Genomic DNA, 26014 nt, shown 5'->3' with positions numbered 1-26014 from the left:
AAGAAATGCCTAGGTTAGTGGGCAAGAAAAACTTAAGTGGCCAACCAGGGATTCGAATGGGCAGGGGTGGGTTTTGTTTTAGTTTTTTTACCATATCATCTAAGAACATATACACCACCTACCATCATGACAACAAGTGACAATGCTTAGCATCTACATTTTGGGACCAATCTTATTTAATCTTTTTATTACTGACCTCGGCACAAAAAGTGGGAGTATGCTAATAAAGTCTGCGGATGATACAAAGCTGGGAGGTATTGCTAATTTAGAGAAGGACCGGGATATCATACAGGAGGATCCGGATGACCTTGTAATCTGGGGTAATAGTAATAGGATGAAATTTAATTGTGAAAAGTGTCAGGTCATGCATTTAGGGCTTAATAACAAGAATTTTAGTTATAAGCTGGGGACGCATCAATTAGAAGTAATGGAGGAGGAGAAGGACCTTGGAGTATTGATTGATCACAGGATGACTATGAGCCGCCAATGTGATATGGCTGTGAAAAAAAGCTAAATGTGGTCTTCGGATGGATCAGGAGAAGTATTTCCAGTAGAGATAAGGAGGTGTTAGTACCGTTATACAAGGCACTGGTGAGACCTCATCTGGAATATTGTGTGCAATTCTGGACTCCCATGTTTAACAAAGATGAACTCAAACTGGAACAGGTACAGAGAAGGGCTACTAGGATGATCCAAGGAATGGAAAACCTGTCTTATGAAAGGAGACTCAAGGAGCTTGGCTTGTTTAGAATAACCAAAAGAAGGTTGAGGGGAGAGATGATTGCTCTCTATAAATATATCAGAGGGATAAATACCGGAGAGGGAGAGGAATTATTTAAGCTCAGTACCAATGTGGACAGAAGAACAAATGGATATAAACTGGCCATTGGGAAGTTTAGACTTGAAATTAGACGAAGGTTTCTAACCACCAGAGGAGTGAAGTTCTGGAATAGCCTTCCAAGGGAAGCAGTGGGGGCAAAAGACCTATCTAGCTTCAAGATTAAACTCGATAAATTTATGGAGGGGATGGTATGATGGAACAACATGATTTTGGCAATTAATTGATCTTTAACTATTCATAGTAAATAGGCCCAATGGCCTGTGATGGGATGTTAGATGGGGTGGGATCTGACTTACTACAGAGAATTCTTTCCTGGGTATCTGGCTGGTGACTCTTGCCCACATGCTCAGGGTTCAGCTGATTGCCATATTTGGGGTCGGGAAGGAATTTTCCTCCGGGGCAGATTGGAAGACGCCTTGGGGGTTTTTCGCCTTCCTCTGTAGCATGGGGCACGGGTCACTTGCTGGAGGATTCTCTGCACTTGAAGTCTTTAAACCATGATTTGAGGACTTCAATAGCTCAGACATAGGTGAGAGATTCATTGCAGGAGTGGGGGGGGTTTAGATTCTGTGGCCTGCATTGTGCAGCAGGTCAGACTAGATGATCATAATGTTCCCTTCTGACCTTAATATCTATGAGTCTAATATCTACATATCACTGTCCTAACATCAAAGTGGACACACAGCAAGACAGCCTAATATCAATAAACTGGTATTCTTTGGAATAAAATGAAAAAGGATTTTCTCATAGTTTTAACAATCTTCATGTTACTACAATCTTTTGGTAGTCAAATCAGTTGTCTTCATAAATTCCACCCATTACTCTCTAATGCATACACACACACAGATTTGTTATTGTACTCATGAGTAAAGTGTTTTAGCTTATAAATATACTCAAATAAATATACATTAAAATGTGTTATCTAAAGAGCCTGGCAGTGAAATTAAAGAAAATGTAATAGAGTTCCATTAGGCATATGTGTAGCTTTCATACAAGACCTCAGAACATACAAATGTTGACACAGGTGAGAACCAAAACCGTCAGAAACCTAAATAATTCCCTTTTCCAGGCCACATCTGGCATTGTTTTTGTTCCTTTCAATCACATCCTTGTTTTCACAGTTGGCGGTGGGTAGCTCTGTCATGAGAAACACCAAGTTTGAAACATATAAACTGCCAACTTCAAATACTAGCAGGTTCATGGACTATGCTGTTACTGAGCTGCTTTAATGTGACAGCAGTGTTAGAGGAGAGCACTGAAACTATGTTAATATGGCATATAGGGGATAACAGGATTGCGCTGGACTGCTCGGCTTTGTAGTGGTGGAACCATGGGTGAGGACAAGAGCTGTTCCGGTCTGAACAGAAAATGTGTGTATACTGAAGGTTTAAGAGGTCTGCACCAGCACTGGTCTATTCTGGAAAATAGGAATTGCCAGACTGGTTACTGGACTATACGAACCACTAGTGTGATCCAATTTCTGACAATGAATGGCAAGTTCCAGCTGCTATCCCCAAGACAGGGAAAGTTCCCTCCCACCAGTCAGCTTGTAACTTAAAGTTTAAGGATTTCTCGGTATATTTTTTTAATGTTTACTTTTACAACTCCAGATATTCTTTTCCATATAACAGGAAGAGATGTGGGGTTGCATTACAGGGCTGCGCTGGGGAGGGGGGGCTGAGGGGAGGCAGACGGGGAGAGGTCACAGGGCTACACTGTGGGATGAGGCAGAGGACTGCACGGGAAGGGGGGAAGCTGTAGCAGTGGAGACAGACGGGGAGAGCGCCAGAGAACTGCACAGGGTTACGGCGGAAGGGGGTGGCCAGAAACCCGGGCTGCTGAAAGAGATGGTGCTCTTGGGCCCGGCCTGAGCTGCGGCGCTGTGCGGGGGAGGCTGCCCTAGGCAGCCCTGGGAGCGTTGGGCCCAGGCCTCCGCGGCAGCGCAGCACGTAGGGCGCCATTGGAGCAAAAGGCGACAGCAGCTTCCCACGGCGCATCGGGGGGCCGCGCACGGGACCGCAGAGGCCGCGGGGCCGCGCACACGCGGCGAGGGGCAGCCGCCATTTTGTGTCGTCTTCAGAAATGAGACCCGCTCCATTTCCAATCGCGGGAGAGGGAGGGGTGGTCCCTCCCCCATTCCCCTCCCCCTCACGGGGGTCCTGTTCCCCACCACGCCACTCCTCACGGTGAGGGGGGGAGGTGGGCAAACTCCCTCACAACGCCATCCCAGGCTGCACCAATCCGCAGAGGTACCTCGCTAAGAGGCGGGTCCGACAGCCAATCAGCACCGCCGTCTGCACACGGTAGGCGGGGTTAAATATGCCAGGGGGTACGTTGCCCCCCCCCAATAAACGGGGTCCGCGGCGGCGGGTGGGGGCCCACCGCGATGTCCCAGCGCTCTCCGTACGGCTCAGGCCTCATTCCGCCCCGCTTGCTCGCTTTACTTACTGCCGTATCCCTGATCCATGTCTCCCTCCGCCTTCAGCCAAGTCCAACGGCTCCTCCGCACTAACTGCACGCCCTTCCGCTCACTACGCAAGCGCCACACGCCCGTCGCCCATTGGCCATTGCCGCGATCGGGTACCGCCCCCCAAACACCCTATTGGGCGTACTCCCGAGTTCCGCCCCCCCTCGCACCCATTGGTCAGGTCTCCCACAAAGCTCTGCCCCCCTCCCAATTTCCATTGGTTAGTGTTTTTCTCCTCCCGGACGTTCGAGAAATCCCATTGGACTAGACGACTTCTTCTTCGGTGACCTTGAGCGTTCTCCTTGGCCCGTTTCTGTGCTTTTAGCCGTCAATCAAAACTAGTGGCTGGCAAAGGGAAGGCTGCCATGTTGGAACGCCCAGGGGAGGTTCATGGAGCAGTGGGTTGGGGGCCTGGTGCGCCCCTTCCCCCCTCCCACTTCTCCAAGGTGGTGGCAGCTCCTTCTGCCTCCCTGGAGGGTGGGTGAGGCATGGGGGGCAGGGAGCAGGAAGGGCTCCTCCTACACTGGGTATCGCCCCAGGGTGAGGCTGGAAGTGGCTGGGGGTTCCCTAGGGTGGCCCACGGGCACACGGATGGGCGAGGGGGAGGAGAGACTGGGCTGTGCTCGGGTATGAGCAGCCACCTGTGGCTGTCACAGGCTGGGGTGGGGGCCGCAGTGCCCAGGGAGTCCGGCTGGGCCTGTGGCTCAGGGCTTACACCCGCAGCCCCAAGGCAGCTGTGCGGCTTGTTGCCTCGTGGTGATTTCATCACAAGGTATTAATGATAATAATAATTAATAATACGCCCCGGGGACCTCGCCTGGACAGGGTGAGAAGGCTTACATGTGACCGTGAGAGCTCTACTGCCAGGAGTTTTAACTCCTGGTAGGGCCACCCAAGACAGGTCAAAGGATAGGGGCCAGGCAACAAGCAATTAACTGATTCTGGAGGGTGGGGGTTGAGCAACAGGCCAACAACCTATTGTGACCTTAAGCAAATCCCAATGCCAGAGGGCAAGGGGCTCACTGAACATAGCATAAGAATAGCCGTACTGGGTCAGACCAAAGGTCCATCCAGCCCAGTATCCTGTCTACCGACAGTGGCCAATGCCAGGTGCCGCAGAGAGAGTGAACCTAACAGGTAATGATCAAGTGATCTCTCTCCTGCCATCCATCTCCACCCTCTGACAAACAGAGGCTAGGGACACTGGTGTTACGTAGCGAGTTTCAACTGGCCCGAGTAGTGTATCCCAATTCACTTATAGCATAGTCTGTATCTAATAACAGCCGTGTAGGGCAAAGGTGCAAACTCAGTGGGTGCTCCAAGGCTGGAGCAACCCTGGAAAAAAATAGTGGGTGCTCAGCATCCACCAGCCAATCGGCTGTTTGGTGGCAGGAAGGACGTGCTGGTGGGAGGGTGCGGAGCGAGGATGGGACCTTAGGGGAAGGAACGGAGTCGGGGCAGGGCCTCTGGGTGGAGCACCCACCCAGAAAAATGAAAGTTGGCACCTGTGATGTAGGGTATCATTGAAAAACCAATAATATACTGATCATTAGTATTTTTGTGTGGTGTATGTACAGTAAATGCCCAGAGGACTGTACAAATGTGAAGGAAATACAAAGGTCTAAAATGTATCTGATCCAGACAAGTCTGGGGAGTGGGTAAACAGGTTTTTTTCCAGACAAAGGAAAGGCTGATGCCTCCATCCAGATGTAATCACAGGTAATTGGCAATCACAATCAAGTGGCCATTCACTAGCATATCAGAGGCTGCAGAGACAGATCAATTTTTATTGTAAAAACACTAGGGGAGAAGGAACCAGCATGAAACTTTTCCATCAGACTCCATGGCACCTTTCCTCATAGCAGGGTAGTGAACTTTGTACATTTCAAAAAGTTGCTGGCTTATAAAAGAGAGGAGCAAAGGACCCCAAGTGATCTTTCACCTAAGACAAAGGAGCTGAGCACATTGAACTTTGTGGGAGATCCTGACCCCGGGGTTGCCAGCCATCTTGCAGGAAGGAGGTGTGGGAAGAATCTTACCTTGAAACAAGACTAGTTTTGTTAAGTCTCAGTCACTAGATAACATTTTTCACTTTTGTTTGTAACCATTTCTGACTTTGTCCCTTAAACTTGATACGCCTGAGGGAATTCTGTGCCAAAAAATTTAAAATGATGCGCCTAAAAATTATGCGCACAATATGTTAAAATTTTGCAAATTTTATTTGTCAATAAATAAATGTGGCTCCACCATGGCAGTGGGGAGCACAGGCCACTGGCTGCATTGAGGTGGGAGATCACCCTGAAGCCCCCACCTCACCTGGTACAGGGACTTGGCAGTGAGGCTGCATCTGACCCTGACACAGTGCAAAGGCTGGGCCTGCCCCAGAAACACCCCGGAGCCCTGCCCTTCTGTGCCAGGTGCACCAGGTGTGGGTGGGCAGGCTCAGCCCAGCAGGAACCAAGTATGCAAGGGCATACTATGTGGGGATCCACTTGGAAAGGAGCATAGAATCATAGAATATCAGGGTTGGAAGGGACCTCAGGAGGTCATCTAGTCCAACCTCCTGCTCAAAGCATAAACCCTGCCAAATTAAGTGTAAAAATGTAATTAGAAAAGCCAAAAAGGAGTTTGAAGAACAGCTAGCCAAAAAGCTCAAAAGGTAATAACAAAATGTTTTTTAAGTACATCAGAAGCAGGAAGCCTGCTAAACAACCAGTGAGGCCCCTGGACGATCGAGATACAAAAGGAGCACTTAAAGACAATAAAGTCATTGCGGAGAAACTAAATGAATTCTTTGTTTGAGTCTTCACAGCTGAGGATGTTAGGGAGATTCCCAAACCTGAACCGTCCTTTGTAGGGGACAAATCTGAGGAATTGTCACAGATTGAAGTGTCACTGGAGGAGGTTTTGGAATTAATTGATAAACTTAACAGCAACAAGTCACCAGGACCAGATAGCATTCACCCAAGAGTTCTGAAAGAACTCAAATGTGAAATTGCAGAACTATTAGCTATGGTTTGTAACCTGTCCTTTAAATCAGCTTCTGTACCCAGTGACTGGAGGATAGCTAATGTAACGCCAATATTTAAAAAGGGCTCTAGAGGTGATCACAGCAATTACAGACCAGTAAGTCTAACGTCAGTACCGGGCAAATTAGTTGAAACAATAGTAAAGAATAAAATTGTCAGACACATAGAAGAACATAAATTGTTGAGCAAAAGTCAACATGGTTTCTGTAAAGGGAGATCACGTCTTACTAATCTATTAGAATTCTTTGAAGGGGTCAACAAACATGTGGACAAGGGGGATCCAGTGGACATAATGTACTTAGATTTCCAGAAAGCCTTTGACAAGGTCCCTCACCAAAGGCTCTTATGTAAATTAAGTTGTTATGGGATAAGAGGGAAGATCCTTTCATGGATTGAGAACTGGTTAAAAGACAGGGAACAAAGGGTAGGAATAAATGGTAAATTTTCAGAATGGAGAGGGGTAAATAGTGGTGTTCCCCAAGGGTCAGTCCTAGGACCAATCCTATTCAACTTAGTCATAAATGAGCTGGAGGAAGGGGTAAACAGTGAGGTGGCAAAGTTTGCAGACGATACTAAACTGCTCAAGATAGTTAAGACCAAAGCAGACTGTGAAGAACTTCAAAAAGATCTCACAAAACTAAGTGATTGGGCAACAAAATGGCAAATGAAATTTAATGTGGATAAATGTAAAGTAATGCACATTGGGAAAAATAACCCCAACCATACATACAATATGATGGGGGCTAATTTAGCTACCCACAGAGATTGACTGTGTGCTGTGTGAAGAAGAACTTCCTTTTATTTGTTTTAAACCTGCTGCCCATTAATTTCATTTGGTGGCCCCTAGTTCTTATATTATAGGAACAAGTAAATAACTTTTCCTTATTCACTTTCTCCACACCACTCATGATTTTATATACCTCTATCATATCATAGAATCATAGAATATCAGGGTTGGAAGGGACCTCAGGAGGTCATCTAGTCCAACCCCCTGCTCAAAGCAGGACCAATCCCCAACTAAATCATCCCAGCCAGGGCTTTGTCAAGCCTGACCTTAAAAACTTCAAAGGAAGGAGATTCCACCACCTCTCTAGGTAACGCATTCCAGTGCTTCACCACCCTCCTAGTGAAAAAGTTTTTCGTAATATCCAACCTAAACCTCCCCCACTGCAACTTGAGACCATTACTCCTCGTTCTGTCATCTGCTACTACTGAGAACAATCTAGATCCATCCTCTTTGGAACCCCCTTTCATGTAGTTGAAAGCAGCTATCAAATCCCCCCTCATTCTTCTCTTCCATAGACTAAACATCCCCAGTTCCCTCAGCCTCTCCTCATAAGTCATGTGTTCCAGTCCCCTAATCATTTTTGTTGCCCTCCGCTGGACGTTTTCCAATTTTTTCACATCCTTCTTGTAGTGTGGGGCCCAAAACTGGACACAATACTCCAGATGAGGCCTCACCAATGTCAAATAGAGGGGAATGATCACGTCCCTTGATCTGCTGGCAATGCCCCTACATATTCATCCCAAAATGCCATTGGCCTTCTTGGCAACAACGGCACACTGTTGACTTATATCCAGCTTCTCATCAACTGTAACCCCTCGGTCCTTTTCTGCAGAACTATTGCCTAGCCATTCGGTCCCTAGTCTGTAGCGGTGCATGGGATCCTTCCGTCCTAAGTGCAGGACTCTGCACTTGTCCTTGTTGAACCTAATCAGATTTCTTTTGGCCCAATCCTCTAATTTGTCTAGGTCCCTCTGTATTCTATCCCTACCCTCCAGCGTATCTACCTCTCCTCCCAGTTTAGTGTCATCTGCAAACTTGCTGAGGGTGCAATCCACGTCATCCTCCAGATTATTAAAGAAGATATTGAACAAAACCAGCTGCAGGACTGACCCTTGGGGCACTCCACTTGATACCGGCTGCCAACTAGACACGGAGCCATTGATCACTACCCATTGAACCTGACAATCTAGCCAGCTTTCTATCCACCTTATAGTCCATTCATCCAGCCCATACTTCTTTAACTTGCTGGCAAGAATACTGTGGGAGACCGTATCAAAAGCTTTGCTAAAGTCAAGGAATAACACATCCAAAGCTTTCCCCTCATCCTCAGAGCCAGTTATCTCATCATAGAAGGCAATTAGATTAGTCAGGCATGACTTGCCCTTGGTGAATCCATGCTGATTGTTCCTGATCACTTTCCTCTCCTCTAAGTGTTTCAGAATTGATTCCTTGAACACCTGCTCCATGATTTTTCCAGGGACTGAGGTGAGGCTGACTGGTTGTAGTTCCCCGGATCCTCCTCCTTCCCTTTTTAAAAGATGGGCACTACATTAGCCTTTTTCCAGTCGTCCGGGACCTCCCCCGATCGCCATGAGTTTTCAAAGATAATGGCCAATGGCTCTGCAATCACATCCACCAACTCCTTTAGCACTCTCGGATGCAGTGCACCTGGCCCCATGGACTTATGCTCATCCAGCTTTTCTAAATAGTCCCGAACCACTTCTTTCTCCACAGAGGGCTGGTCACCTCCTCACCATGCTGTGCTGCCCAGTGCAGTAGTCTGGGAGCGGACCTCGTTCGTGAAGACAGAGGCAAAAAAAGCATTGAGTACATTAGCTTTTTCCACATCCTCTGTCACTAGGTTGCCTCCCTCATTCAGTAAGGGGCCCACACTTTCCTTGACTTTCTTCTTGTTGCTAACATACCTGAAGAAACCCTTCTTGTTACTCTTAACATCTCTTGCTAGCTGCAACTCCAAGTGTGATTTGGCCTTCCTGATTTCACTCCTGCATGCCTGAGCAATATTTTTATACTTCTCCCTGGTCATTTGTCCAATCTTCCACTTCTTGTAAGCTTCTTTTTTGTATTTAAGATCAGCAAGGATTTCACTGTTAAGCCAAGCTGGTCACCTGCCATATTTACTCTTCTTTCCACATATCGGGATGGTTTGTCCCTGTAACCTCAATAAGGAATCTTCATAATACAGCCAGCTCTCCTGGACTTCTTTCTCCCTCATGTTATTCTCCCAGGGGATCCTGCCCATCAGTTCCCTGCGGGAGTCAAAGTCTGCTTTTCTGAAGTCCAGGGTCCGTATTCTGCTGCTCTCCTTTCTTCCCTGTGTCAGGATCCTGACCTCGACCATCTCATGGTCACTGCCTCCCAGGTTCCCATACACCTTTTGCTTCCCCTACTAATTCTTCCCGGTTTGTGAGCAGCAGGTCAAGAAGAGCTCTGCCCTTAGTTGGTTCCTCCAGGAAATTCCTTCCTAGTTGCACCAGGAAATTGTCCCCTACACTTTCCAAAAACTTCCTGGATTGTCTGTGCACCGCTGTATTGCTCTCCCAGCAGATATCAGGGTGATTGAGGTCTCCATTGAGAACCAGGGCCTGCGATCTAGTAACGTCCGTTAGTTGTAGGAAGAAAGCCTCGTCCACCTCACCCCCCTGGTCCGGTGGTCGAAAGCAGACTCCCACCTCAACGTCACCCTTGTTGCTCACACTTCTAAACTTAATCCAGAGACTCTCAGGTTTTTCTGCAGTTTCATACCAGAGCTCTGAGCAGTCATACTGCTCTCTTACATACAATGCAACTCCCCCACCTTTTCTGCCCTGCCTGTCCTTCCTGAACAGTTTATATCCATCCAAGACAGTACTCCAGTCATGTGAGTTATCCCACCAAGTCTCTGTTATTCCAATCACATCATAATTCCTTGACTGTGCCAGGACTTCCAGTTCTCCCTGCTTGGTTCCCAGGCTTCTTGCATTTGTGTATAGGCACTTGAGATAACTTGCTGATCGTCCCTCTTTCTCAGTATGAGGCAGGAGCCCTCCCCTCTCGCGCTCTCCTGCTCGTGCTTCCTCCCGGTATCCCATGTCCCCACTTACCTCAGGGCTTTGGTCTCCTTCCCCTGGTGAACCTAGTTTAAAGCCCTCCTCACCAGGTTAGCCAGCCTGCTTGCGAAGATGTTCTTCCCTCTCTTCGTTAGGTGGAGCCTGTCTCTGCCTAGCACTCCTCCTTCTTGGAACACCATCCCATGGTCAAAGCCTTCTCCAAAGCCTTCTCTCCTACACCACCTGCGTAGCCATTCGTTGACGTCCAACATTCAACGGACTCTACCCAGACCTTTTCCTTCTACAGGGAGGATGGACGAAAACACCACTTGCACCTCAAACTCCTTTATCCTTCTTCCCAGAGCCACGTAGTCTGCAGTGATCCCTGTCTTTTAACCAGTTCTCAATCCATGGAAGGATCTTCCCTCTTATCCCATAACAACTTAATTTACGAAAGAGCCTTTGGTGAGGGACCTTGTCAAAGGCTTTCTGGAAATCTAAGTACACTATGTCCACTGGATCCCCCTTGTCCACATGTTTGTTGACCCCTTCAAAGAATTCTAATGGATTAGTAAGACATGATCTCCCTTTACAGAAACCATGTTGACTTATGCTCAACAATTTATGTTCGTCTGTGTCTGACAATTTTATTCTTTACTATTGTTTCAACTAATTTGCCCGGTACTGACGTTAGACTTACCGGTCTATAATTGCCGTGATCACCTCTAGAGCCCTTCTTAAATATTGGCGTTACATTAGCTATCTTCCAGTCACTGGGTACAGAAGCTGATTTAAAGGACAGGTTACAAACCATAGCTAATAGTTCTGCAATTTCACATTTGAGTTCTTTCAGAACTCTTGGGTGAATACCATCTGGTCCCGGTGACTTGTTGCTGTTAAGTTTATCAATTAATTCCAAAACCTCCTCTAGTGACACTTCAATCTGTGACAATTCCACAGATTTGTCCCCTACAAAGGACAGTTCAGGTTTGGGAATCTCCCTAACATCCTCAGCTGTGAAGACTCAAACAAAGAATTCATTTAGTTTCTCCGCAATGACTTTATTGTCTTTAAGTGCTCCTTTTGTATCTCGATCGTCCAGGGGCCTCACTGGTTGTTTAGCAGGATTCCTGCTTCTGATGTACTTAAAAAACATTTTGTTATTTTCTTTTGAGTTTTTGGCTAGCTGTTCTTCAAACTCCTTTTTGGCTTTTCTAATTACATTTTTACACTTAATTTGGCAGCGTTTATGCTCCTTTCTATTTACCTCACTAGGATTTGACTTCCACTTTTTAAAAGATGCTTTTTTATCGCTCACTGCTTCTTTTACATGGTTGTTAAGCCACGGTGGCTCTTTTTTAGTTCTTTTACTGTGTTTTTTTAATTTGGGGTATACATTTAAATTGGGCCTCTATTATGGTGTCTTTGAAAAGTGTCCATGCAGCTTGCAGGGATTTCACTCTAGTCACTGTACCTTTTAATTTCTGTTTAACTAACCTCCTCATTTTTGCATAGTTCCCCTTTCTGAAATTAAATACCACCATGTTGGGCTGTTGAGGTGTTCTTCCCACTACAGGAATGTTAAATTTTATTACATTATGGTCACTATTTCCAAGCTGTCCTGTTATAGTTACCTCTTGGACCAGATCCTGGGCTCCACTCAGGACTAAATCAAGAGTTGCCTCTCCCCTTGTGGGTTCTTGTACCACCTTTGCCCTCCTCCTGGCCAGTACATGTCCCAGTAGTGCTGGAGGGGCCTTTGGGAGAAGGGAACATGGTACCCGATCAGCTGTGAGGAGACCATCTATCAGCTGGAGGCAGGCAGGGGAAACCCTGACTCCCTACTCTATTTCAGGAGCTAGTTTAGGGCTCTCCACATCTCTCTACAGCCTAGACGGGAGATTGTAGAAGTGTGAAGTGGCCTGTTCAGCCCAATGGGGTGTTCTCAGTTAAATCAGAACAGTTCTTTGACATTAATATAGCCAGACACCAATAGCCCAGAGAGGTATGAGCTGACCCATTCATCGCAATGGGTGTTCTCCCCACCATCCAGCTAAAGTCTACCCCAGAGGCTGCTGCAGAATACCAGTTTTAAGACAATCTCACTATGAATGTGGGTTTGAGACCAATGTGAATATTACATTCAACTCCTTATTGGGGAACTGTATCTGGGAAGTCCTTTGACCTAATGACCCCAAATTTTCAATACAACGTACATCTCTACCTTCGTTGTGGCGTTCTCGTATTCAAGCTAATCGCACTATGGGCGTGGATTTTAGAGCATGTTGAAAATTTCAAAAAGCTCATTTTGTGGTAGGCAGCTCTATTGCAGCACACCAGGTTTTAAGGCAATTTCAATATGTATATGGATTAGAGAGCAGAGGTTCTCAAACAGGGGTGGGGGGGCATGAGAAGCTTTAGGAGAAAAAAACGTATTGCGGACCTTTTACCCACAGAAATGAATAAACTAGTAAAGCGGATTCCTCCAGACATAGGTCCTCAGCTGGCACGGTGCATTCTGACAGATTTCTGTTAAGCGTGCGCAGCATTATACAAAGTCATTGCCATCTGCATGTTAATCCATTTGCCATGACATGGTGTGCACATTTAACTGTGAGCATGGACCACAATAGCAGTTTTACTCTTATTACAATTGATTGTTGGCTCATTCGTGCAACAGAAAAAAAAGCAACTCAAGTGAAAAACAAAGAATCCAAAACTGATTCAAGTGAAGCACTGCTGCCATATATGTACTTATGTAATGGGAGGGAGGGCAGGCATAAACTACTACAGACACAAAAGTGTGGGGGGGTCACAATCAAATAAGTTTGAGAACCACTGTATAGAGCACTTTTTAAAAAATGGGTGGGTGGGGGTAATATCTCAGGAATTCCTTGATCAAATGGTCCTGCATTTGCATCATGAACCCCACCCAGATCCCTGTTGCAAATCTCAGCACACCTCTCCATAACTCAGCTATCGGGTCCCACTTCTTCCTGGACCCTCCATGCCCTTGGTAAGGTTGGAGGGAGGAAGGTAGTGCTGCTGTGAGGAGTCCATGTACCAGCTGGAGATAGCAAATGGAAAGAGAGCAGAGATTCAGAGTCCCCATCCCAAATCTGGGCCTAGTGCATTGGGAAGGAGCCCTGCATAGCCCTCTGCAGCATAGGGGGCTCCCAGAGGTGTGAAGCAGTCCATTCATCTCAATGGAATGTTCTCAGATGAAAGAGAACAGAGTCTGAAATATTAGCTCAGAGATGTGTGAACTGCTCATTCATCTCAATGGATTCTTTCATCCACCTTCTTTGTCTTAGTGCTTTGATGCCAGTGCTAAGCACCAAGCATACTGATTCTCAACTCCCCAGTGCCATTCAGTGCCTAGTCGGTGAACTGAGCATGCCTATTCCCAGTGTCCAGCACAGATCTGGTCCATCATGCCTCATGTTGCAAATCTATCTCATCGGAGCACGGATTCATCTTGGCTCAGACCCTTGGGCTGGCCTCTCTGGTTTCATTATCAGTGTATCAGCTAGTCCCTGCCATATCAACCCAGCCCCACACCACTATACTGGGTTTCATGTCACAGATGTAGGGCAACTCTACACTACAAAATAATGCAAGTTAGGTCTACTTAGACGTACAGCCACCGCAGTAACGAAATCACTTTTGTATGTCCACGCTATGCTCCTTGTGTTTGCAGAGCTTGCTTCGCTGCAGGGAATAGTGTGCTGCGGGTAGCTATCCCACTGTGGAACTTGCCATCAGCTAGCACATAGTGTTTTGGGAAGGGTTTGCAAGGCCTCACGAACCCTGACTCCCTACTCTTATTTCAGGAGCTAGTTTAGGGCTCTCCACATCTCTCTACAGCATAGGCAGGAGATCGTAGAAGTGTGAAGTGGCCTGTTCATCCCAATGGGATGTTCTCAGTTAAATCAGAACAGTTCTTTGAAATTATGACAGCCAGACACCAATAGCCCAGAGAGGTATGAGCTGACCCATTCATCTCAATGGGTGTTCTCCCCACCATTTTTGGCAAATGAGTCTTGCAAAGGTGATTGGGAGGGTGGTTTCAATGTCCCATGATGCAGTTTTCTCCATCCCATAATTTTATCTGCATCCCATAATGTTTCATGTCTTTTTTCAAAAGCCCTCTGTGAGAAATATGGATCCTGCACAGCTCTGCACTGTTGTGATGAGTGTTGTAAGCACAATGTGCCTGATCCTGCAGTATTTGCAGAGCTGCCGGGAACATGACAATTCCTTGGAGGCTTGGATATAGAGAAAAACAATTCAAGGTTGTTGTCGGCATTCACAGGGCAGCTGCAGACAGTGGAGCTCCAGTACTAGGCTCTAGAAACAAGCACTGAGTGGTGGAATTGTATCGTTATGCAGGTTATGGGATGACGAACAGTGGCTGCAGATCCACAAATGCTGGTGGATTACTGGGGACATTTTACTGACATCAACACGGGATGGTCAGGAAAGGTGTATGACGCACGCATCTTTAAGAACACAGGGCTGTTTAGAAAGCTGCAAGCAGGGACTTTTCTTTCCAGACCATATGATTACCATTGGGGATGTTGAAATGCCAATAATGATCCTGGGAGACTGAGCCTACACCTTAGTCCCATGGCTCATGAAGCCGTACACCAGCCAACTTGGCAGTAGCAAGGAGCACTTCTATTCCAAGCTCAGCTAGTGCAGAATGACAGCTGAATGTGCCTTTGGCCATTTGAAAGGCCGCTGGCGCTATCTACTCATGAGATTAGACCTCAGTGAAAAAAATATCTCCATGGTTATAGCAGCCTGCTTCATAATATTGTGAAGCAAATGCGGAAAAGTTTCCAGTGGGGTGGAGGTGGAACGGCTGTCTGCTGATTTTGAGCAGCCAGATACCAGGCCTATAAGAAGAGCTCAATTTGGAGCTATACAGCTCAGGGAGGCTTTGAAAGACCATTTTAATAGTGAGCCACAGTAATGTGTGTTGCCACAGAATGCTCTGCCTGGCATTGGGTTTTTTTTGCACCCTGGTATGAACCTTGTGTGCGTATAGTAATAGGACATTACAAATGCACCTATAGCCATTATCTGTGACTGATGTCCGACCTAGCCAGCATATGTTGTGAACTAATAAAGATGAATTAAGTTTCTATAAATAGACTTTTATTCCAAACAGACATATTTAGAACTGAATGAAACTTTATAAATACAGGGAAAATAATCTTTGAAAAGGAAAGAACAGTCATTTCTATTTTACAAACATACACCAACCATGTCTCTCACAGGTATGTACAATTGTGATTGTCTGTACTCTCCCCCAGGGTGGAGTGGTATGGGTAGTGCAGTGGCCCTGGACATAATGTGGAATGTGTGGTGGTGGGGTGTAGGGAGGTGCCAGAATGCAGTTCTCTATGGGCTGAAGAGGGAGGCAAGCACAAGTCTGTTGAACCTGAAGGTCAACAAGAGTCTCCAGCATGTCTGTTTGCAGCTGGAGAAGTGCTATCATCTCCCGCTGCATGTCTCTCCTTTTCCTGTACTTTTTTCCTATCCACACTATCCCTGTCCATTCTGACTGCGAGGGTGATCCTCCAAGCCCTGTGCTCGGTATTTGAAGCCGCAGAGGCTTACAGGATCTCTTGGAACATATCATTCCACATAGAATCATAGAAGATTAGGGTTGGAAAAGACCTCAGGTCATCTAGTCCAACCCCCTGCTCAAAGCAGGACCAACACCAACTAAATCATCCCAGGCAGGGCTTTGTCAAGCCTGACCTTAAAAACATCTAAGGATGGAGATTTCACCACCTCCCTAGGTTACCCATTCCAGTGCTTCACCACCCACCTCGTGAAATAGTGTTTCCTAATATCCAACCTAAACCTCCCCCACTGCAACTTGAGACCATTGCTCCTTGTTCTGTCATCTGCCACCACTGAGAACAGCCGAGCTCCATCCTCTTTGGAACCCCACTTCATGTAGTTGAAGGCTGCTATCAAATTCCCCCTCACTCTTCTTTTCTGCAGACTAAACAAGCCCAGTTCCCTCAGCCTCTTCTCATAAGTCATGTGCCCCAGCCCCCTAATAATTCTCGTTGCCCTCTGCTGGACTCTCTCCAATTTGTCCACATCCTTTCTGTAGTGGGGGGCCCAAAATTGGACGCAATACTCCAATGTGGCCTCACCAGTGCCGAATAGAGGGGAATAATCACTATCCTCGATCTGCTGGCAATACTCCTACTAATGCAGCCCAATATGCCATTAGCCTTCCCGGCAACAAGGGCACACCGCTGACTCTTATCCAGCTTCTCATCCACTGTAATCCCCAGGTCCTTTTCTGCAGAACTGCCGCTTAGCCAGTCGGTCCCCAGCCTGTAGAGGTACATCCTCTTCCTTCTCCTCATCTGGCTGAGCTGCTCTGCTGGTGTAGATGGAGAGATCCTCAAGGCCACATTTCCTGCTGTAAAAGATACAAAGCACTGAGGTACTATTGAGAGCGTATTCACGAGATAAATAGAAGCTTGGTATACTGAACTCCCTCCCCTTGATCCACACAAGTTACAAGCACTACATTCTCACTTCTCCTTGGGATTCATAGAGCACACCAGTCCCAGCCATGGTGAGTACAGCCGGGGGGGGAGGGGGAAGTTGGGACAATAATAGGGGGTAGCTCATGGGCATGAGTGTACGTGGAAAAGGGCAACTGAACTGAATACTGGCACCGTTTTCCACGGGTGGTGGTGATTTTATCTGATAACTCACTCCTGAAGGTAACGGAGGCTAAAAGGGAACAGCTCCTGCATGTGTCAGGCTGCAGACCAGGTCTGTATGTTGCTAGCCTGTGTGCTGGAATGGTGCCTGCTAAAGAAATTGCTGAGTGGTGTGGGAAAGCGTCCTACCACGGCAGAAGAAATAAGGCAGCCCTTCCCAGAAACTTTTGGCAGAGGATTGCAGACTATCTCCAGGAAAGTTTCAATGAGATCTTTATGAAGGATTCACGGGACATCCTGGTGCATATAAACAAATTGTTCTGCAGGGCCCCCTCTGCATAACTGTACAGGGGAATGAGAAACAGACAGCAGCTCTATCTCTATTGGCTATTTCACTACTTTTTCTTGCATGTAAATGAACAGATGTGTCCCTGCAATATCAAACTATCTTCCTTCTCCTGCATCAAGCTTGCCTGTGTTGGACTGTAGGGACTGGCTCGACTGCTCTAGAGTCAAAAACAGGTCCTGGCTTGCTGCACCCACAGTATCCCCCGGTCACCTGTCCCCCGTACTCCCTTTCTTCCTCATCCAACACCTCCTCCTCACTGTTCACTCCATGGGCCTGGATGGGATTCTTGGGGAGGGTGGTGGGGGCTCCGCTAAGGATGGCATGCAGCTCTTTGTAAAAGCAGCATGTCTGCAGCTCCATACCAGAATGGCCATTAGCCTCCCTTCTCTTCTGGTATGCCTGCCACAGCTCCTTGCCTTTCACACAGCAGGTCCCTCTTGTAGCTCTTCTCCCCCATGCTCCGAGTGATCTCATATATATCGAAGGAGATCCATCACCACCTGCCTCCTACAGGCAGGAGCATGTCCGCAGCGTGGAGCTGGCATGGTCAGCTGGGCAGTTGATAGGTGAGCTCTCCACACTGAGCAAACAGGAAATGGAATTTCAAAAAAGGGGTGTGGGTGTATCTGGCCACCAGGCAGCAGAGTTCAAGTGGTCATGATGGGCCATTGGGGGACACCTCCTGAAGGCCACTGAAGTTGAACTAAGTAACACAGTGTCTACACCGACACTGCTTTGCCATAACTATGTCACACTAAGTGCTACTCCTCGTGCAGAGGTGAAGTGATTAAGTCAGCGTAGCAGGCACGTTACATAGGCAGGAGTGACATTTTAGTGTAATTGTTTACAGAGTTAGGTCAATGTAAGCTGCCTTGCATTGACCTAACTGTAGCATAGACCAGGCGGTAGTACTGTCCACCACCACCAATGGTGTTCAGCGTTGCAAACTTTCTGTAAGTAGCGATGATAAAGCTTTAATAAAAGCAATAATTTCTGAAATATTTCTAAACCTTGTCCTTCGTACCATTCAATAGCTGAGCTCAGCTGCAGTCTGCAGATACAAATTTAAGAAGGGGCTCCCTTATTTTTTTTCTCAAGTTCTGCATCCCAAAACTTAAAATAATCTGAACATTTTATATGCAGCTCTTTCGGGGGGACCTGCATCTCAGGAACCCCTTGAACAAACAATCCTAAATTTGCACCACTAACTATACCCCAGCCCCTTTTGTGGCACACCAGCTTTAAAGACACACTCCCTATTTTACATGGGTTTTAGAGCAATAGGAATATTAAACTCAGCTTCTTATGGGGGAAGGCAGTATCTGAGGAACCCCTTGCCCAGATGAATCCAAATTTGCATCACTAACTGCCCCTGGTGCTGCTAATGCAGAAGAATTTTCTAAACCATAGGCACCGGCTTCCTCTAGGCTCCATTCCAGGCCCTGCCAGCGATGGGGATTCCACAACCTCCCTTGGAAGCCTGTTCCAGAGCTGAACTACCTTTATAGTTAGAAAGTTCTTCTTTATATCTAACCTAAATCTCCCTTGCTGCAGTTTAAGCCCATTACTTCTTGTCCTGCCTTCAGTGCACATGGAAAACAACTGATCCCCATCTTCTTTATAACAGCCCTTAACATATTTGAAGACTGTTATCAAGAACTCCTCAACCCGATGGACATGCCTCCCCTTTCAGGAGGCAGCACCGAAAAACTCCAGTGAGATCGGATCTATTTCTGATGCTGAGGTCAATATGGCGGTGAAGTGCCTTCTTTAGTGGTAAGGCAATAGGGATGGACAAGATTCGCCCGGAGATGTTGAAAGCACTGGACAATGTTGGGGTGTCGTGGTTAACGTGCCTCTTCAATGTTGTGTAGAAGGTGGGTGCAGTACCTCTGGATTGGCAAACCAGGGTGGTGATCATGTCCCATTACACAAACATCCCTCACGATGACGGCATCATTGCTTGCTTCAAGCAATCTACAAGAAAACAGATAACACTCAGATATCCACCCCAAACACATTGCCAAACTCATCCATTTCATCCTCACCCATAACAATTTTACATTCAAAAACTAACACCTTGTCCAAACCATGGGCACAGCCATTGGGTGGTAGGATGGCTCCCCAATATGCCAACTTCTTCATGGGCCACCTTAAGGAAGAATTTCTCCAAAAATGCACCATGAAACCAGTGATATATCTGAGATACATCAATGATATTTTCATCCTCTGGACAGACAGACAATCTAAACTCCCTCATAGATTTCCACCCAACTTCAACAACCACCACCCATCCATTAAACTTTCTCTAGGACACTCCCACACTAGCATCAAGTTCCTGAATACCACAATCGGTTTAAACAATGGAATCCTACAGACAACTATATACAAGAAACCCATGGATCATCACACTTACCTTCATAGATCCAGTAACCACCCCAAACATACAAAGTAATCTATTATTTATTGCCAGCCACTCATACCACAGAATGTGCTCCAAGGAGAAAGACCAGGGTACGCATCTTAACACATTTAAAATCGCCTTCACCACACAAAGACACTCCACCATAAAAGTAGACTGCATCATGGAATGGGCCACCTAAATACCCCGAGAGAACCTGCTTCAATACAGAAAAAACAACCACCCTCCAACTGCACACCCTTAGTTGTCACCTACCAACCCACACTAGAACCATATGGGGTATCATTAAACAATTACAACCCATACTCAATGGAGACCACCTCCTGAAAGAAATCTTTTCTGAACCTCCTCTTCTGGCCTTCAAACAACCCCCCAACTTCTACAAGCTGATGATTAGAAGCAAGGTTCCCACAGACCAGGACACACCAAGTCAAAGCGGCACCAGATCCCGACAGAACAACAGATGCAAAATCTGTAGACATATTTCCATTGCTATGATGATCAACATCCCCTACAACACACCTTTCAAGATTCATGGGTCCTACACGTGCCTGTCATAACATGTGGTGTATCTCATCCAGCGTACTAAATGCCCCAGTAACAAATATGCAGGTGAAACAAGACAATCACTATGCTCTCAAATGAACTCACACAGAAAAACGATAAAAGACAAAAACAACGTATCACCTGTGGGTGAACACTTTTCACAAAGAGATCACTCCATATCTGACCTCTCAGTCCTTGTCCTAAAAGCAAACCTGCACAAACACCTTCAAAAGACAAGCCTGGGAATTATATTCATAACTTTCCTAGACACTACAAATCATGGATTAAATAGAGACACTGAATTTATGGCTTACTACAACAATCGATAACCCACTAAACCCTCCCCCCACAACACCCACTCTTCCCCCCACTTTCCGCCCTGTTAGTGGAGAGGTGTTAACTGGCCATTTCACCTTGAATGGGCCCTTGAAATACGTGTTAACCACTTATGCTAAACAATCTGTTCCAGCTTGCATTTAGCTGTGACACTCTGAGTACCTTTCCCAGACCTGAAGAAGAGCTCTGTGTAGCTTGAAAGCTTCTCTCTCTCCCGAAGAGAAGTTGATCCAATAAAAGATTACCTCACCCACCTTGTCTCTCTAATATCCGGGGACCAACATGGCTACAACACTGCAAACAATACTTTTTGTCAGTTTCAGTGTGTTAGGCGAAATTAACGTTTTGTGACATCTATCAATTTAAACTGAATCCTGCCAAGCCTATCAGGACATTGGGCCCAGATATGGGTGAGGGGCTTTGCACTTCCACTTGCCTCTCCTACCTCTTCTTGCATTCAGCTGGTCTGGGCATTCTTCATGGACCCACCACCTACCCATGGCCTCTCCCAGCTTACCAGGAATAGCAAGTAAGAGGGTGGAGCTGGTCTGTGGGTGGATGTGGTTGGTCAGAGCAATGTGCATAATGAAGGGCATGCTGGAGGAGTAGGAACAGTGTTCGGATTCCTGAGCAGTTGGAGGAGGGGCAGAGCAGTGGGGAGGGAGGGGTGTTGAAATAGTGCATTGAAGTGTGGGGTGAGAATATCTGTGCAGTGGGGGAACACTGGAGGCTTCATCTCTGTCCCCCAAACATCTAAGTCTCTCTGCCCCTAACAATGTCACTAGTGACTCCATGCTAGTCCCTGCACTGTTTCTGCTCCTCTTCCTGGCTCCTCAACCTGTGGGTCTCATAATGAGACCTGCCTCTCTGTGGGGAGGGAGGACTAGGCTGTGCTGGACAGACAGAGAGATGGGAGGTGAAGTGATGCTGCAGGGACAGTGAAAGGACTAGAGTAATAGGACCATTGTGATAATTTAGTCTGACGTCCTCGTTTACAACACAGGCCATAGAACTTCCTCTAATTAATTCCCACAGTAGATCTTTTAGAAAAACATCCAGTCTCGATTTAAAAATTGCCAGTAATGGAGAAACCACCATGACCATGGTGAACCAAAGAATTACCCTCACTGTTAAAAATGTATACCTTATTTCCAGTCTGAAGTTGTCTAGCTTCAACTTTCAGCCATTGGATCATGTTATACCTTTGTCTGCTAGAATGAAGAGTCCATTATCAAATATGTGCTCCTTATGTAGGTATTTGTAAACTGATCAAGTCACCCCATAACCTTCTTTTTGTTACGCCAAGGCTATGTCTACACTGTAAAGTTCAGTCAATGCAAGTTATGTCCATGTACAACCGACAAAGTGTGTATATCTCTTGGGCGCATGCACACTTGGGTGCTTGCATTAGCACTGTACATACTCACCAGGAGTACTTGCATCAACATAAAACGTGGTGCATCACAGGCAGGGAAGCCAGCTGCCCTGTGCCACCGTCTGGCTCAATGCTTTGTGGGACATTTTTGAAGTGGTTTGGGGATACCAACAATTTGCCCAGGGATTTCTAGGAGCCATGGGTCAAGTTCCCACCATGCCACTTTCTCTTTCCCATAACAACTCCCACAGTGCTTTTGGCCTCTGCCAGATCTCTGCCAGACGTATGGAGTCTGCAGAGCTCAGCACAATCATCATGAGTAAGGCTATGATTAGGTCATGGAGGTCACAGAATCCATGACTTCCATTGATCTCCGCGACATTTTTTGCCTTGGGGCTGGAGCTCCCAGCCAGTCCCCCCACAGCTTGCAGCCCCTGCCCTGCTGGTGGGACCCTGCAGTTCCCAGCCGCAACATGGGGACAAGGGGACCCAGCAGCAGCCCAGCCCCCACAGGTGGCCAGGGACCCCAGAGTGCCCACTCGCTGCAGGTGGCAGGGAACCTCCTGGAGCTCCCTGCTGCTGTGAGTGGCAGGGGCTCCCCAGAGCTGCTCAGCCACCGCTGAGCACCCACTGAACCCACCTCCCCATTTTGTCAGGGATATTTTAGTGAAAGTCATATTGTCCGTGACCTGTCCATGATTTTTACTAAAAATATCCTTGACAAAATCTTAGCCTTACTCATGAGTATTGCTAATAAGGGATGCATGATTCTCCTGTATTTGCACAGCTTGAAGGAGTACTACAATTGGAATTGTGATGAGGAAGATGGGGAGCTTTTGGAGCACACTAACCGGATGCTGATGGACTGAGTGGAAAAAAAAAAAAAAAAAAAAAAAGCAAAGCTGACTTCCTGGTGGCGTTCACAGAACAGCTCTACATGGTGGATCATTATTTCTGGGCGTGAGAAACAAGCACTGTTTGGTGTGATCGCATTGCGATGCGGATTTGGGTTGGCGAGCCGCGGCTGCAGCTCTTCTGGATGTGAAAGGCCACCTTCCTGAATCTGCGTGCTGAGCTTGTCCCAGATCTCCAGTGCAGGGTCATCAGAATGCAAGCTGCATTGACTGGAGAAATGACAAGTGATCGAGCTCTGGAAGCTTGGAATGCCAGATTGCTATCAGTCAGCAATCAGTTTAGAGTTTGAAAAGCCACACAGCTTAGAGTTGGCAATGCCAGAGCATGGGCCATTGTAATCCAAGATTATTAGTGTTTCCTTTTACACAACACTCTTGGAAATGTCTGGGAAATAGTGAATGGCATTGCAAGAATGGGGTTCCTAAACTGTGGTGAGTCAATAGATGGCACACCTTATCCCTATTTTGGCACCATCCCATCTTGCCACGAGTACACCTACAGAAAGCAGTAATTTTCTGTGGTTATGCAAACGCTACTGGATCACCGGGGACATTTCACTGATATCATCGTGGGCCCTTCAGGGAAGGTGTGAGATGCATGCATCTTTAAGAGCAAGGGGGTTTTCAAAACGCTGCAAGCAGGGACATTCTTTCCCAGCTGGTGGATTGCCACTGGCAATGTTGAAATGCCAGTAGTGATCCTGGGGGACCCAGCCTACCTCTTGGCCTCCTTGGCTCATGAAGCTGTACACTGGCCACCTCAACAGCACTAAGGGAATATTCGACTACGGACTCAGCAGGGTTGTTGGCACTGTGTCTTCACTAAACTGAATCTCAGCAAGACAGACACTCCCATGGTTATAGCTGCACGTTGACTCCTCCATATGAGGCAAAGGGGGTAAAGCTGCTGCCAGTGTGGAGGGAAAGGTGGATGTCTGTCTGCTGAATTTGACCAGGTAGACACAAAGGCTATGACTACATTGCAAAGCAAGCCCAGAGTATGTAGAACTCAAGTTCATAGACTCTGGGTTTGTTAACCTAGGGCTTGAATGTCTACACTCTTTTGTAACCCCAGGTTAGGAATTGTTGAACCCACGGCTGGTCCCAACCTAGGGCTCCAGCACCTACACTGCATTATGTGGGCCTCAGTCCGCATATCCCAGACTACCTATGCCCTCTGAAAATGTGGCCACTCTAGCCCTTTGTTCACATTACAGTGTGGGAAAGCTTGACTGTCCACCAAACTTGACGGTTCAGACGACAAAAAGTCAGCCTGTGGGATACTGTTGATGGACCCCACAGAGCAGGAGTCCAATGGGACTGCGTCTATATTGCAAAGCAACAGGGTTTGAACTCGGGATCCAGGCTTGATTCAGGCTCACACCTTCCACCCGTTGGGTCCTGGGACCAAGCCCTGGGTTAGTGTGATTTGTGTGTAGACAAAAGGTTGCAGAGCAGTTTTTAAACTAAGAGATGGGGGAAAGCCGATTGCCGCAGAGGTGCACGTGGATCTGACAGAGACATCTCTTAGAGGAGAGTCTATTGATAGAGATTCTCTAGGTTTTAGTCAGGAGGAGAGGATGGAAGAGGATAAAGTATGGGCCAGATTAGACGAGAAACATTCACATAAAAAAGAATCTGACACATCAGAAAAGGGCTGACAAAAAAAAACAGTGACAAGTTTTTAAAGTGCTTCTACACAAATGCTAGAAGTCTAAATAATAAGATGGGTGAACTAGAGTGCCTCGTGTTAAAGGAGGATATTGATATAATAGGCATCACAGAAACCTGGTGGAGTGAGGACATTCAATGGGACACAATCATTCCTGGGTACAAAATATATTGGAAGGACAGAACAGGTCATGTGGGTTGGGGAGGAATAGCACTATATGTGAAAGAAAATGTAGAATCAAATGAAGTAAAAATCTTAAATGAATCCATGTTCTATAGAATCTCTATGGATAGTAATTCCACACTCTAATAAGAATGTAACAGTATCGACCACCTAATCAGGACAATGATAGTGAGAATGAAATGCTAAGGGAGATTAGAGAGCCTATCAAAATAAAGAACTCAATAATAGTGGGGGATTTCAATTATCCCCATATTGACTGGGTACAGGTCACCTCTGGACGAAATGCAGAGACAAAATTTCTCGATACTTTAAATGACTGTTTCTTGGAGCAGCTGGTACAGGAATCCACAAGGGGAGAGGCAATTCTTGATTTAGTCCTGAGTGGAGCGCAGGATCTGGTCCAAGAGGTAACTATAACAGGACCACTTGGAAATAGTGACCATAATATAACAACAACATTCAACATTCCTGTGGTGGGAAGAACACCTCATCAGCCCAACACGGTGGCATTTAAGTTCAGAAAGGGGAACTATGCAAAAATGAGGAGGTTAGTTAAACAGAAATTAAAAAGGTACAGTGACTACAGTGAAATCCCCACAGGCTGCATGGACACTTTTCAAAGACACCATAATAGAGGCCCAACCTAAATGTATACCCCAAATAAAAAAAAAAAACACAGTAAAAGAACTAAAAAAGAGCCACCGTGGCTTAACAACCGTGTAAAAAAAGCAGTGAGAGATAAAAAGGCATCTTTTAAAAAGTGGAAGTAAAATCCTAGTGAGGTAAATAGAAAGGAGCATAAACACTGCCAAATTAAGTGTAAAAATATAATAAGAAAAGCCAAAAAGGAGTTTGAAGAACAGCTAGCCAAAAGCTCAAAAGGTAATAAAATGTTTTTAAGTACGTCAGAAGCAGGATGCCTGTTAAACAACCAGTGGGGCCCCTGGACGATCGAGATACAAAAGGAGCACTTAAAGACGATAAAGAACATTGATATGATGTGCAATGTGTAACTGGACTGCCATAGAACTCTTTTTGAATTTATTCTCTAACATTGTATTTTGTAACATTAAAGCAATGAGAACTCAGTGCCTCCATTCTATAAAGTTGTTGATGGGATGGGAGACATTTTTAAATGGGGCAGGAAGGGAGATGAGGTTTCAGCAGAAAAAAACAAACCAAACCAAAAAAAACCTTGGTAAGGAATAATGCATGTAGACACTCACCCGAGCTCTCTTCTTGCTCATTAGTGGGCTCATCTGCGTTCACCTGGCTTGACTCCATCAGAGTTTCAAACAGTTCCTGGCTCATGGCATAGTTTGAGTCCCCTGCTGCGTTC

General features: G+C 46.4%; 1 protein-coding gene across 5 annotated transcripts in view; it reads right to left on the bottom strand.

The window, feature by feature from the left end:
• Positions 1-20171, bottom strand: part of AKAP8 (A-kinase anchoring protein 8) — a 47388-nt gene extending 27217 nt beyond the window's left edge. For 3 of the 5 annotated variants that reach the window (XR_005223096.2, XM_037883914.2, XM_037883915.2), the window contains exon 1: positions 3290-3368. Coding sequence is in view for 4 of the 5 variants with exons in the window: in XM_037883914.2 (XP_037739842.1) it covers positions 3290-3308 (19 nt within the window). In the remaining variant the exon portion in view is untranslated. Of the gene's footprint in view, positions 1-3289; positions 3369-20155 lie in introns of those variants that run through there. The other 2 variants (XM_007065914.4, XM_043532981.1) reach the window with 1 other exon arrangement.
• Positions 20172-26014: the final 5843 nt, after the last annotated feature.

This window comes from Chelonia mydas, chromosome 20 (assembly GCF_015237465.2).
Source record: "Chelonia mydas isolate rCheMyd1 chromosome 20, rCheMyd1.pri.v2, whole genome shotgun sequence".
Taxonomy (NCBI): Eukaryota; Metazoa; Chordata; order Testudines; family Cheloniidae; genus Chelonia; species Chelonia mydas.
The sequence above is the reverse complement of the archived record's forward strand: the minus strand, read 5'-3'. Positions and strand labels throughout refer to the sequence as shown.